Source organism: Anguilla rostrata, chromosome 5 (genome assembly GCF_018555375.3).
Source record: "Anguilla rostrata isolate EN2019 chromosome 5, ASM1855537v3, whole genome shotgun sequence".
Classification (NCBI taxonomy): domain Eukaryota; kingdom Metazoa; phylum Chordata; class Actinopteri; order Anguilliformes; family Anguillidae; genus Anguilla; species Anguilla rostrata.
The window spans coordinates 37797290-37812505 of NC_057937.1; the positions used below are offsets into that span (position 1 = coordinate 37797290).

Here is a 15216-nt window from a genome sequence, read left to right on the forward strand (position 1 = left end):
CCCTGTTATCTATTGTGAAACCCCCGGCCGGCTGAATGGGGCGCCATTCACACGCAAGCTGGCGTCCCGGTGCTGCGCCGGGTGAACCGCTGGAGAGGGACGGAGCCCAGAGGCCCATAAGGGACCCATTGTGCGCGGGGGCCGTGACATCACTGTCGCACGGCACGTTTGAACACGCGCTCCCCTAAACTCCGGCCAAGGAATGAACTCAATGTCCCCCCCCCCCCTCCCCCCCATTTCTGTATTTGTATTTATTTGTTTTTGACAGTTTGCTTCTTGTTAGTGTGTTTAGTAGTGTGTGTGTTTGTGCGTGTGTGCTGAGTATTTGCATAGTGCGTAGGTCACATTTGCATATTTCTCCACTGAGCTGAGGGCCGCATCTCTACAATACCAGCTTTATGCGCCTTGTACCCCAGGCCCGGTCATGCCATTTTAACAAGAGGCCCCCTGACACCTATGGCTGGGTGTCATTTGGAAGTTTTTCATACTTTGATACTTTCGGTACTTGTGATTCGAATACCGATACCAAACCAATACTTTTCCCCGATACCTACCTAAATTAACTTTGAACTTCGATACCCAACCCTACTGTCACCTGCCTTTGCCACGCTGTCTTTTGGCAATCACTGTGGGGCGTATGTGTTCTGCAGGGTCAGTGAGCCCTAAGGCTGCTGTTAGCAAATACACAGAGCAAATCACTGTGGGGTGTATGTGTTCTACAGGGTCAGTGAACCCTAAGGCTGCCGTTAGCAAATACACACTGACCACATCGCTGTGGGGCATATGTGTTCTGCAGGGTCAGTGAGCCCTGAGCACTGCTGTTAGCAAATACACACTGACCACATCGCTGTGGGGCGTATGTGTTCTGCAGGGTCAGTAGGCCCTGGGCACTGCTGTTAGCAAATACACACTGACCACATCGCTGTGGGGCGTATGTGTTCTGCAGGGTCAGTAGGCCCTGGGCACTGCTGTTAGCAAATACACACTGACCACATCGCTGTGGGGCGTATGTGTTCTGCAGGGTCAGTGAGCCCTAAGGCTGCCGTTAGCAAATACACACTGACCACATCGCTGTGGGGCGTATGTGTTCTGCAGGGTCAGTAGGCCCTGGGCACTGCTGTTAGCAAATACACACTGACCACATCTCATAGAGGGGCATAGAGGTGTTGTGGCCTTGGAGAAGGTGAGGGAAAGTATCCTCATTTCACCCGGTTTCATCACCCCTCCCTCACTCTATCCTTTATCTTCCTTCGAAGAGGCGGCTGGGATTAGAGCGATAGTCACTGTGTTGCGGAGCGTCTGAACGCCTGCGGGGCAGTGGGGTGGAGGGGGGTGTGCGTGGGCGCCAGACGCCATATGTTGGGTGGACGACTGCTGGAGGGACGTTTACACACTGACTGCGATAAACCACAAACACATACACACACAAACGAGCCCGCGTACTTATTTTCCCATGCACTAACACTCTGGTGTGTGCACACAAGTCAAGCGGACAGACCTGCTCTGTGGTCATTCGTGTCTGCTAAAGAGAATGCAAAAGCGTAAACACCACGCTCTCTCTCACTAACTCTCACGCACGCACGTACTGCCCTACTCTGACTGGACTTGTGTTGTCGCTCGCCCGCAGCCCGTCTGAGGGGAAGCGCGACGCGTTTCCGCGGCGTCTGCGCCGTTGCCGTGGGCCTGAGCCGCCCTCTCTCTCCGGCCCTGCTCGTCGTCGCTCTGCGGAGACGCGGGGAAGCCTTCCTTCTGTCTGCTCTCGTCTGGTATGAGAAAAGAGGAAGTGACGTCATGTCGCGGTGGCCCCTGCCCATGCGCTCGCCAGTGCTGCTTCCCCCTCGCCCCGCGCACAGAACGGCGCAGATTGGGCAGGAAGTGCACTCGGAGTAACAGTCTGAGGGGCGGAGCCAGTGCCTCCGCCCCCCCACTGCCCGCCCCTACTCTCCCTGCTATCCAGAAAAATGATTGTCACTTCCACCTGTCACTCGTCTGGGGTCAGAGGTCGTTGGTGGGGTTTGTGGTTGATGGGGTTTTCTACTTGGTTTTTGGCGTGCTTGAATTTTTAAAACTTAAAATAAGTTGTGTACTGTAAAAATAGTTGCACCAAGTATTAGTGACATACATGTAAGGTTTTGGGTGGGGCTGGAACAGGAAATTTAATCTTCTGTAAATGTAGTTTTAAAAATCTTTACCATCTTAAATGACAGGAAACAAAACATTTGTAAAAAATTAAAATAATGTAACCAAACGCTGTAATTATAGTTGTGTTTAGAGCTATCTGTTTTCATCCTCTACAAAATTCCACCAAACCTAATGCCTTCAGGTATTGCTGGCAGATTCAGCTGTCTTGATTCTGTTTCCAGTAGGACATGGTAGCTAATTGGTTGTTCACACATCTTTATCACTGAAGAGAGGTGGATGTTAGAACCCTGCTCATCTGAATGTTGGTCACAGTGTGTGAGGGCTGTTTCCCGCGTGCTTCTGTGTAACCTTGGTGAACCGGTTGCGGGAAGGGAACGCCGCGTACATTAGTTCTGCACGGACAGAAAGCGCATTTATGTAAAACAAGTCGGACTGCAGAATCAATAATGCAATTGTTAAACCTCCAATTCATAACTGCTGCTTTCGGTACTTCCAAATGGGACTTTGTTGCATTCAATTTTTTTTCCTGTTTATACAGAGACTAGGGCTCTGGGGTTGCTCGTTTCTGATGTTATTTCCGTGGGGTTTTGCGGAATAGCCTTACGTTTTCAAACCAAACGGTGGTCTGAATTAAACCAGGTTAACTGTAAAATGTCTCGCTCTGCAGTTCAAGCAAGGCAAGACGCCAGCTAGCCCCTGCCGGCCGAGCCGCCACCCTAAGAAGAGCTTTCCCACGCAGTCACTTCCTGTTTGTGATTTGGGATTTTTCCTCAGTAAGACGTGTACGTGCCAGGGCACGTTTGCGTGCATGCTGGTGCGCTTATTTCGGTAAAACATTTTCGACACTGCGCTAATAACCGTCCGTAGTGGAGGGGACAGAGGAGCTGAGCGGATAGACGCTCACGGGAGCATGTCATGCAGCTGTTGAGGGTTGCCATGGTAAAGTCAGCAGCAGGCTGATGAAGTGGGAGGGAGGAAGAGGGGAAGGGGGAAGCAGGCAGAGCGAAAAGAACGAAGGATGACGAAGACTGCAAGAGATGAGGGCGAGTTGGTGGCAGAAAAATGTTTTGTATGTGTTTGTTTGTTCGTTCGCTAGAGCTCAGCGTCTCCCTGTTAGCAGTGCAATTGGCAAGCTATTTTAATTCAATTTGTTTTTCCACAGTGCTGCGTGACCGCGCTAGCGATGTCTCTCAGTGCTGTTACATTGCTTTCTGGCTGATCTCACTCTATGTAATAAGAGGTTGGACATTTGTCTCCTTACTGCTGGCTGTGGTTGTTGGTGCATCGTAAATCCACGTTGGCCACCTTTCACTAGAAAATTCGTCTCGTATCTGTTTTCCTTCTGTTAGACGTCATAGGCTAAATTTGTATAATAAGATCGTGCTGAAGAATACTGTTCTTTTTATCATTTCCCTGCCCTTGTTGTAATAAGCTAAATACCTACCGCTGTTTGTTACAAACTTTATGTAGTGTAATGGTGGCTCTGTTTTGTTGCCAGTTTAAACATAATATAGTTCACCGCAAATTTTGGTCTTGCTGGAAGTACCTCAGCGTTTTGAAATGGGGACGCGCTCCCAAACATATAGTTTGTATGCTGGTGAAAACACGCTTTACTGTACCTCAGTAAATAAAATATATATTTTAAAGAAGGTCGGATGTACGTCGTCATGCTGCCTTGAACAACAGCAGTTCCGGCGAAAGACGGACGATCTCTCGGTGAACCGGCGCCGCTAAATTCAGCCCTGGTAATTTGCGTGCACCAGTCTGCAATTAAGCAGCTTCCCGTTTGGGTCCGGAATGGCGCTCTGCTCCATGGAGAATCTCTGAGCACCAGCACGGCTCGCGGCTCAGAACAGCCGAGCCGCTGCACGGTCCGCGCCGTCAACAAGAACCGCGCAGTCAGCGTTCCCCCGATCGACACTCACTCAAGATAGAGGCCAGCCAAAGTAATGGGGATTTGTTCATTTATTTGATTAAATAAATACATAACTGAAGAGTTCATGCAGGTAGTCTGCAGTAGACAAAACGGGGTTGATCGTCTGGAGAGTTGAAACTATGGCACAGCATTGATTCACTGGATTGTTGAGTTTGACACTAATGCTGAGATGATCAGGTTTACCCTCTGTTGGAGTGGATTTAAGAAAAGTACGAAACCTCAGATGGAGCGGGTGGGGATGGCCAGTGACCGGCTTGCCACAAGAGGGCTGGCTCAGTGGCTAAGCCAAAATGGCTCATTCACAAATAAAGGAAAAGTACTGAAGTATGAACATTTATTTCTATTTTAGTCAAAGATTCAGTTAAACTGTTGCAGTTCTTGGAACAACTACGCTATATGACCAAAAGTATCTTGACACCCATTGTTCTGGGGCTGTATTTCATGGTTTGGGCTTGGCCCCTTAGTTCCAGTGAAGGCAAATATGAATGCTACAGCATACAATCACATTCTAGATGATTCTGTGCTTCCCTAACAGTTTGGGGAAGGCCCTTTCCTGTTTCAGCATGACAGTGCCCCCAGGCGCACAGTTGAGGTCCATATAGAAATGGTTTTGTCAAAAACAGTGTGAAAGAACCTGACTGCCCTGCACAGAGCGCTGACCTCAACTCCATGTACTCTGAATTGTTTGCCTTCCCGTTTATTTCTCAGAACTCACTAAAGTCAAATCACTTCAGTCTTGGCAGAAACTAAACCATAGTTAATTAGGAGAACGTAAAGAGAGACGAAGAAGCTATGCTGTGTTACGTGGTCTGAACGTCAAAAGACCCTTCCTGGCGCAGCATAATTTCCAGTGCCTATCAATGTGCAGTGTTTGTTGAACGTTCACCCCTGCAGTATTCCCAAGAGAAACGTGTGCTGTGTGTCTAATGAATAAAATGCAGCCCCAGGCTCATTATCTCCTCCTCACTTGCAACACATTAGCTTTGTTTAACTCTCATCGGGAAAAAGAAGGCTGTGGAACTGATGCAATGTTGTTGTGGTTGTGTAAAATAGTAATGCACGGCCGTCATGCCTCAAAACCGACAGTTCAGTGTGTTGCCAGGCCCCTCTGCAGCAGAACACTCATGAGAATATTACTGAAATAAATTTAATGATCTGTTGAATATTGAGATGTAACACAGCGTCTTCCCTATAGAGCAGTTTTCTTCATTTTAGTGTTGTTGTTTTTCCAGAACTGTTGTGAGCTAGTTAGGACCTCTGAATTTGAATAATCACTACAAACTCTCAACAAGATTTTTGATCAGTACACATACCGTAATATTGCTTACAGCCCACGTTATTGTACAGAATTCTTTGGCTATAAAATATTTAGATGCAAATAGATGCATGTAGTTAATATGCTGCTTCAAATGTGTACTTGTATATTGGATTTCCCTCTCTAGTTCTTAATAATGCATGAGATTAAGACCAGGCTGAATAGCATTCAATGACAGCTGTATTGAATGTATGCTACGATAAGGTCTTTTTTTAAATAAACCTCTCGCAGTAGCCTGAGTTTTTATTATTTTTATTTTTGCTTTGTGTTTCTCCATTCTTAAGTTTTTTGTAAGGAAATGGAGTTCATGCCCTGAAGTTGAGTAGAGGCATCTTTGCAGAGGGTTTAATTCTCTTTGAATTTTATCATCCTGTTATTGTTCACCTACATTAAAGCCAAATTACTTATGAGTTGTCTACCCATAAAACGTAAGCCTTACGATAACAACTTTATTTGTGTAGCACCTTTCATACATTTTCCCAGACTGTGGCCTTGCATTAATGGTTTCTACAAACCCCACAACTTACTAATGGTGAAGTGGTATCATGGCTTTGCTAAGCCCCCCTGAGCTACATTGTAAACTATATCCTCAAATCCATTTGCTATTTGAAGCACTGCATTCTCAGTCTCCCTCTCCTGCCTTTATGTTGTAGGTTTATGTGTGTACTACTTGTAAGGTATATATTAATAGCTACAATTGTTTATGGCCCTTTGGAGTTGGCACCAGCTCTTTGTTGCCTAAATATTTGTGTGCACTTATGGACGTCCTTCTGGATAAGAGCGTCTGCTAAAAGCCTTAAATGTAAAACTGAATGCCCTGTTGGTGGGTCCTCATATCTCATTGGTCCAAACTGACTGGCGTGCATGATCCTCAGTGTTTATTGGCTGTGGTTGTTGTAGTTGCATCAGGATCAAAGATGGCGGTGACCTGAAATGGAAGACGAAGCCCTTCTCACACTGTTTTTTATGTGTCTCTGTGTCTGTACAGGCACCTGTGTCCAGAAGCTGTGCTCTGCCTGTGCTCGTCCCCCTCCTCAGTTCTGATGGTACCAGCTCACCTGTGACTCCTGCCTGAGGACCCCTGCTGCCCCATCGCCTCCACAATGTCGGAGATCCAGGTGAGCGAGGCCCAGCGCCGTGCCCGGGTCTGCGGAAGCCAAGCCGCCGTTAAAATGAAGCACAAGGGCTAACACACGATGCTAACTCGAAACCGCTAACACAGGCCTGCTGACATTTAGCTTTCTCGTTCATAACGCTTATGTGGATGGCCTAAGCATGCACGCGCGTGTGGGCGGAGCCGTAAGGGGGGGAAACGAGCCCGCCTGCATCACCCTCTCTTTTCCCGGTGACCTGATTGGCAGGTGGCGTTTGATTGATAGGCGAGCTGCTTGAGGAATGAGGAGGTGAGGCGAGAGCAGTCTCTCAGGCCCGCAGGAGTCGAGCGCACCTCTGCTGCATTGTAGCGCCGCAGTTATTCCGTATTGCTTTTCACCTGCTGCGTGGTATTTTTTTCACGCTCGCTTTCTTGGCGCCTTCAATCCCAGCATGCCTTTTTTTCCAGGGTTTGATCCATTTGAAAAATGTAACAGGCGGGAAGACAATAGGCGATTTAGGCTGTCGCCTCGAACCGCAATCGCGACGTGCGCGGAGGCGCGAAATTTATTCTGAAGCGCGCGGACGCCCGTTAAGTGCGCGGTTCATAAGAGGAGAAAATCGCGTGGAAGCGATGCACCGTGAGACTCTCTCCAGACAGACGGCGCAGAGACAATGAGCGCTTTCTCCTGGTTGTGTAGGAGCGCTTCGGGGCACAAACGCGGCGCGGCTTGCTTCTCGCCCGTCGCCGCAGGAATCGCGGCGGGGCGCAGCTGCTTCGGGATTTCACGTTTATATCGAGACGCTGCGTGGCCCTCGGTCCTGATCGCAGACTGAAAACCGGGCCGTGTGCTGCTCTGTGCGTGAACCTTCCTGCGCTGAGAGACAGGATAAATTGCAGAACCGCGGCAATTGCAGAAATTGCACAACATTTTCCTGGAAGGCGGTCTTTTGTAGGCTGTAGATTGTTCATTCGCCGTATCTGAGCAAGCAAAGTGTCAGACGCAGGAGTTTTTTTTGGTACGTTTGGTCTGATCTGATTTACTGTTTTGGGAAAGACTCCTCATTACAATGGCATTCACAGGACTCATTGTCAAAAGCCTTTTTCAGTGTTTGCGCTAGCCCATGGAATTTTCAAAATCTGCATTTTACACTAAATCGGTTGCTTTCTAATAAAAATAACTATTTTTGCCATTATAAGGCTACTCACAATAATAACACAATAGATGTATGTCTTTCATAGTTTTCTATGACACTTGTAAGAGAAGCAGATTTTAATAGTGGCATTAGCAGGATGGAATAAGCTAAATAATGCCCAACCCCAATTAGGCAAATTGAAAGGAGATTCTGGGGCAGCTCACACTGGTTAAACCAGCCTGTTGCTGACATGCACAGTATTCATTTAATTAACGATCGCTCATCAGCGAGTGATGAGTGATTGATAGGCTGGACTCTACTGCGAACCCCACACGTGTAGCTGGAGGGATATTCATACACTCAAGGAGCACCAAATCTACATACAGACATTACAGGCATTTAGCAGACACTATTATCCAGAGCGACTTAAACAATTTTTTACATAGCATTTACATAGCATCCGTTTATACAGATGGATATATACTGAAGCAATGCAAGTTAAGTACCTTGCTCAAGGGTGCAACTACGGGGTGTCCAACCTGGGAATTGAACCTGCAACCTTTAGCTTATAAGACCAGCTACTTACCCATTATGCTACACTGCTGCCCAAAATCATTGTTTCTCTTCCCCCCCCATTCTCTCCCCAGACAACATGGCCGCCGGGCGCGGAGTGCGTGGCCAAGTACAACTTTCAGGGCACCACAGAGCAGGACCTGCCCTTCTGCAAAGGAGATGTCTTAACCATCATTGGAGTCACCAAGGTAACCTGCTGGCTGTTGCTATGGGAACAGGAAATAACGAGAGCCAATGCATTGATATGTTAATAGGAAACATTGATTGTGAGCACGTAGGCATCTTGCGTTTAATTCTGGCAGCGGTTGTATGTCTTAGTGATGTTATAACTTATGATTGACGATAACGAAGAAGGAACTTTATTTTCTCGGTAATGGCTGCTGGTGACGAAGCCACACATTACGTGCCACCTGTAGAGAACATATATTTTTAAAGCGTGAAATTCAGTCATCCAGCAGCACCATGGCAACGTAACCTCATCAAAACAGCTTTTGCACAATGCTTAAAAGTTATCACCTCTCAGGTTTTCAATCATTTAGTTGCTAGCAGTTATGCTAATTTGTTTGTCAGTTCGTAGAGCAGAATGTGAACATTTCAGTAAATCGTTCAAGTGAAAAACGGCACCTGCGATTCCCTGCAATATGTTCGGCCATTAAACTTAAGCAGCTTCAGTATTTAACCGGTCTTCTGGTGTGAATGGTAATGGCATGGTGCTGTAAAATGCGTTTTGCCTGTTGTCTCAGTTGTGTAGAATGCATTCAGTTAAGCGATTTGTTTTATTACCCCAAAATAGCTGTAATTGATCGGTCTCTTAATTGTATTGTTAACGGCTTTATTTTATTTGAGTCACCACGTTATGCACTGGGATGCTGCAGCTACGGAAACGCATTGTGGATTTCAGCAGCAGAAAACGCGGGGCCCGAGATAGGCTATAAGAAACCGGCTGCGATTCCCCATTTATCCTCTGCTCTTAATTAAACGCGGTTGTCATGGACTCCGCTCGCGAACCGTCGGGCGCGCTCGGCGTCGTGCTTACGGAGCGCCGCGCCGCGTCCTCGCTCGCCCGCCCGCCCGTCGGTGACGTCTTCTCTCCCCCCTCGTGTCTCCAGGACCCCAACTGGTACAAAGCCAAAAACACGGTGGGGAGAGAGGGCACCATCCCCGCCAACTACGTCCAGAAGAGGGAAGGAGTGAAGTCCGGGGGCAAGCTCAGCCTCATGCCGTGAGTACAGGCGGCCGCCGCTGCTACGCCGCTACGTTAGCGCGCTCGCGTGTGTGCGTAGGCACTGTAGCCCTTACCAGACTGCGTGTGTGATTGGCCGCCGGGGGAATTCTACCACAACGTCGATATGTCATCAGTGGCTTTGGCCAGGGTTAGCACCTGTGTAATCAGCAGCAACAGCAGCTACAGAAGCACAAGCGCACGGAGGTGCTCCTTCTCATCGATGTTGGGAGGGCCGACTGAGCCCTGTGTGAAGTAACCGCACGATCCACTGATATCCTCCATTCGTCGGCTAGCTATTATTAGCGCGCGAAAGAACAGGAGGTTCAGACGGGGTGCGGGAAGAGAGATACGATCGACCGGCGCGAGCGCGGTCTCGGGAGCAATTTGAATACTGGGCTCGTTTTGGTTGAGGGCTCGTCCCCGGAGCTCTTTCTGTCACTGGGGGCGTTTCCTGCTCCGCCAGAGCGCCGACCAGAGTCGCTTAAAGAAGCGTTAAGTCTGGCGGGTAATGATGTTCCGTGTGAACGTCTCTCGTTCCTTTGAGCCGTCGCTGAGAATTAGGAGGACGGGTCTGATTGATTCTGTGGTGTGTTCGTTGAAGAGTACGCGCACGCGGAGCGTCTCTGTAAAAGCTCTCCGAACGCACCTGGGGGCGTTGGGGCTTTTAAGCGCGGCGCCAGCGCCACCGTAGAAGCGCTTGAAAGCGCGGACGCGCGGCTGTCCTTCTCCGGGCGTTTACGATGGTCAGCGGAAGGGTTCGGGGGGGGGGAGGGGGGTGCCTGCGTGGTGACCTCGGCGATCGTCTCGCAGGCGACCTCAGTTGGCCTCGCCTGCTCACGTGCGTCACGGCTGCTCTGTGGCGCAAGACGGCGAAGCGTTGTGGTCACGCAGGACTGGGATTTTCACAGTGCGCACGTGCACATACGCGTGCAGCGAGAGGCGGTCTGTGTGTGTGAGTGTGTGTGTGTGTGTGTGTGAGGTGTGTGTGTGCGTATGCGCGCAGGGGGAGGGGGACTCTGTGTGAGTGTGAGTGTTTGTGTGTGTGTGTGCGTGTGCGTGTGTGTGTATGCACGGGGAGAGGGAGACTGTCTGCGTGTGTGTGTGTATGCGCGGGGAGAGGGAGACTCTCTGCGTGTGTGTGTGTATGCGCGGGGAGAGGGAGACTGTGTCTGCGTGCGTGTGTGTATGCACGGGGAGAGGGAGACTGTGTCTGCGTGCGTGTGTGTATGTGCGGGGAGAGGGAGACTGTGTGTGGGTGTGTGTGTGTATGCGCGGGGAGAGGGAGACTGTGTCTGCGTGCGTGTGTGTATGCGCGGGGAGAGGGAGAATGTGTGTGGGTGTGTGTGTGTGAGATGAAAGCCAGTGAAACGAGCTGGGTACAGCGAGAGTACAGATTGGCCTTGTGTCAGAGTCCACACCCACCAGCTCGAGGAGGATGTGGTGTGGGGCGGAGGGGTTGATAGTATCTTTGGGCACCTAACGGTAACTCGCCGCACGCCCGTCTCTGAAGTTCGGGCCGTCTGGAGGCCAAATTTGAATCGGAACCTTTTGAAGAGAGCGTTTTCAAAGGAGGAAAAAAACGATTGTAGAATTACGCAAATGGGAGCAGGTGTGAAAGATGACCTCGGTCAGTCTCAATACTGAGCCGGTGAGTGCCAGAGTGTGCAGCACAAGAGCCGTGCCTGCTGACTGGCAACCAAGGCCCCCAGCCAGGGGAACTAATCGCACTGTTACTGAAGCTCAAAGTGAACACCGGTGCATTCGCTCGCTCGCTCGCTTTCCCAAACTCAGAGCTCCCCTCTCTCTCTTCAGCCCTGGTTATGGGTGTGAGGGAACCAGTCAGACCGCCCCGCTGTTCAGCCGCCCCCCCATTTCCCCCGGCAGCGCCGTAACCGGGCCGGAGACGGAGCCGACCCGTCTGCCGCCGGATGCTTTTCCGCTCCCCCGCCATCAGCGGCAGGTGCTGCTGTTTTCCGCGCTAGCGCCTCCCATAGCAACGCCGCTACGCCACATGCCGACTCCACCAGAGCCCCATGCCCTCCACAGTTCAGCCTGGCTTCAGCCCAACCGTGGGACCACTCAGTGTGTGTAGACTGTGTGGGTCAGCCAGGTTCTAGGATGAGACTTGATGTGTTTAGTCCAGTGGTAGCCAAACCTGATCCTGGAGATCTGGCATCCTGTAGGTTTTCACTCCAACCCAACAAAGCACATTTCAGCTAGAGACCGTTCTTGAACTACTAATTTATAGCATCAAGTACCAAATTAGGGTTGAAGCAACCTATAGGATGGTAGGTCTCCAGGTACAGGGTTGGTTACTACTGGTCTGGACTGTGTTGGTCAGACTGGTTCTAGGATGAGACTCTGTGTGTCAAGACTGTGGGTCAGTCTGGTTCTAGAATGTGACCTGGTGGTGTCTAGACTGTGTGGGTCAGCCAGGTTCTAGAATGAGACCTGGTGAAGTTCTGGAGTGCATATGTGTTATCAAGAAAAAGTTCCTTCGTTTATACCATACAATACACAATTTTGGTTATGTTTGTGTCATTACATTTTTTAAAGGGAACTATGTGGAACCAAACTCAATAAATTTTTCCTTGCTTGTCTTTGCTTAAAAGGTGCAGTGTAGATTCCAGTAACACTCTGAACGGGTTGATGCATTACTTTTGATTGGTGGTCACTTGTCACTAGTATATTAAATTGTTTTAGGCAGAATGGTTCACAGCATGCGTTATCAATTGAATATAACATTAATGTATCAAACGAAGGAATACAACGGACGTCTAAGATATTGGAAGAAAATGCGTCCGTAGCCATGGGGTTAATCGAAGGCCATCTACTGCCCAAAAGAGCGATTTTGTATTTTAAGCGGGGGTTAACCCTAAATGAACAGTACTAGACCGTGATTCAACGCTGGCTCCTATGTGAAATTTGGAAATTAAATCGAAAGAATAATGTTGCTGTTTTAACTGCTTTAGAATGCTTGATTTTATAGCGCATTGATTTTAGAACTGTTGAAAAGGGCCAAGGTGTCCCTTTACGGGGGAGGTAGTTTTCCCCACTTTTCTGGAATACCATTGGTTCAAAACACATCAATCAAAGTGTAGATCGTAGAATGGGCATTTCCCTGAAGAATGAGCACACAAACGTGCTCGTCTGGCTCGTAACAACGGATGAATGGTCCCTGATGTGCGCCAAGCGGTGCCAAGTGTAGGCTACGGAACATAGCCTAGTTAGTCTATGTAAAAAAAATTTTTTTGGCGGTAAATCGCCAAACCGCAGGGATACGTTGCTTTTTCACAGCGGTAAGAAAAAAAACCATACCGTCACAGCCATAGTGTCTAGACTAGACTGTGTGGGTCAGCCAGGTTCTAGAATGAGAATCACTGTGTGTAGGCTGTGTCAGTCAGTCTGGTTCTATTATGATACTCACTTTCTAGACTGTGTGGGTCAGCCTGGTTCTAGGATGATACTCACTTTCTAGGCTGTGTGGGTCAGCCTGGTTCTAGGATGAGAGTAACTGTGTGTAGGCTGTGTCAGTCAGCCTGGTTCTATTATGATACTCACTTTCTAGACTGTGTGGGTCAGCCTGGTTCTCGGATGAGGCTGACGATGTCTAGGCTTTGTGGGTCAGCCTGGTTCCAGCCTTGCATTGTTAGAGGAGGATAAGGCCCCGTGTGACAGTTCATGTGATTATGAGGCGTCCCCACAAACTCTCCTGGAGCACTGGTGCTGACCATCGGTCTTCGAGACCGCGTGGCGCGGCTTTCCTTTGTTCCCTGGAGCAGGAACTCCCACAATCCCTCTCCTGAGCGCTGGAGCAGCAGCCGTTGGCGAGGCCAGTGCGGGCAGTGCGCCCTTGCCAGGACGCCGCGGGGGAAACCGTTAGCCAGAGAGTGGGCAGAGTTGGCGGGCACCCGCGCATGTGTCTGGGCATCACCCTGAAGCCGCCGCGATTGGTTCAGGGACGGTCCCCGCCAACTCCTCTCTCCCAAAGCCTCGAATACTCTGCTCTCAGAGTGTTTTTCAATGGAGCTGATTTTTAAAACAAGAAACCACCACTATGTGGTTTGTGACACTCTCTCGCACTCCTGAATCAAATTAAGCAGCCGCTAACCTCTGTCTTCCAGTGCAGTGTTCCAGAATATTCTTTGCTCTGTGTGCCATACCTCTTTCCGTATCAAAAGATACATACTAGAGGGATTGCTTTGCGTGCTGCGTCTTAAAGGACGTGTGGTGCACATCTGTGGAGAAGGGGGCTACTGCAGTTGGCCGTCAATATTTTTAGATACGTTACGAAATTCTGTAGCTTTGTGTCAACGCTCTGGCAGCTGGGACTTGGGCTCACGGCTGCAGGGACCTGCTCTCTCGCGCCCCCTGGTGGCTGCAGGCGGTACACACAGATAACTGCCGCGGCGGGATGGAGCTCACCGCGCTTCGGCGCCACTCCCAAACCAGAGTACCCCCCCCTCGCCAAATCACAGAGCGGCAAGAGTGGCGGTGAACGGGCCGCGAGAGGCGCGAGATTTCGGATAGGCGCTCACATGGGCTTCGTTGGACATATTCACTCTGCTGTCTCCTCCCCCCCCGCCTCTCTCTCTCTCTCTCTCTCTCTTGCGTCCCTGGAGACGGAGCGCTGGCGGTCTCTTAACGCCGCTAAGGAGCTCGTTGCGCGAGCGGGAGCGGCCCGTCTCATCCAATCAACTCGATTCCCCTCTAAGCCGCTTTAAACGCCGACCGCCGTCTCCGTTTGAGCAGCTCCAGGGAGGGGAGGGGCCGGGGCCACGGCCCTGTTCCGCGAAGCTGAGAAAATCAGTTTACGCGCCTTTTTGCTCGCGGCCACTTCAACCGCGGGACCCTTTCTGAAGCCTGTCTGCAGCTCTGAGCAGCCGTGCGTCTTCGCGGGTCCGTGTTTGCGTGTTTTATTTTTCCTGCCCTGTGGCCGTCAGCGAGAGAGGCACTGCGGTAAAAAAAAAAAAAAAGGGACGCCTGTTAAACCGTGGGCAGGTACCCCAAACGGAGGCGACCTCCCGCGCCTTTAACCGCCTCGCAGGCCGGCCGGACAGCCAACCCGCGCGCCGCCGCCCGAGGGGGAGTCGAAGCTTACGGGCGAGCCGGACGCTGCCCCCGCCCTCTCCGTTTCGGGGGTTTGTTTTCGGTTTTGTTGCCGTGCACGGTGCAGAAGTGACGGGTTCTCTGCGCCGCGCCGAAAGTCGCACCTCTGCGTCGCGCTCGCCCGCCCTCTTCCTGTTTTTTTTCCGCTGGCGTAACCGCTTCCGTCGCCGGCGCGCGCGGTCCGCGGCGCTTCCTCTTTCCGCGCCCCTGCTGGGGAACGCGCTGGCCGAGGAGACCGCCAGGCACCGAGGCTGCAAAGCTGGGGAAGTCCGCCGTGTGAAGCGCTGTCCCCACATGCTCCGCACGTCCCCGTTACGCCCAGCCGAGCTGCAGCTGCGCGCCTGTCTGATGTGTGTGCAGTGCCTTATATGTGTGTGTGTGCGCTTGTGCGCTTGTGCACGTGCGCTTGTGTGTGTGTGTGTGTGTGTGTGCGCGCACATGGTGCATGTCCGTGTACGTACTGTGTGTGCTTGTGTGTGTGTAAGGCATGTGTACTGTATGTATAGTGTGTGTGTGTAAGGTGTGTGTGTACTGTATGTGTACTGTGTGGCTGCACGTGTGTAAGGTTTGCCCTGTATGTGTAGTGTGTAGTGTGCGTGTGTGTAAGGTTTGCCCTGTATGTGTAGTGTGTAGTGTGCGTGTGTGTAAGGTTTGCCCTGTATGTGTAGTGTGTAGTGTGCGTGTGTG

General features: G+C 50.5%; 1 protein-coding gene across 9 annotated transcripts in view; it reads left to right on the top strand.

Moving 5' to 3' along the window:
- The window catches only part of LOC135255218 (tyrosine-protein kinase CSK-like), a 54123-nt gene that overhangs the window by 23911 nt on the left and 14996 nt on the right, over positions 1-15216 (top strand). For 7 of the 9 annotated variants that reach the window (XM_064336079.1, XM_064336080.1, XM_064336082.1 and 4 more), the window contains 3 exons: positions 6382-6511; positions 8270-8383; positions 9305-9417. In XM_064336079.1, the coding sequence (XP_064192149.1) occupies positions 6497-6511; positions 8270-8383; positions 9305-9417 (242 nt within the window). In that variant the 5' untranslated portion in view covers positions 6382-6496. Of the gene's footprint in view, positions 1-2880; positions 2971-3073; positions 3212-6381; positions 6512-8269; positions 8384-9304; positions 9418-15216 lie in introns of those variants that run through there. The other 2 variants (XM_064336088.1, XM_064336086.1) reach the window with 2 other exon arrangements.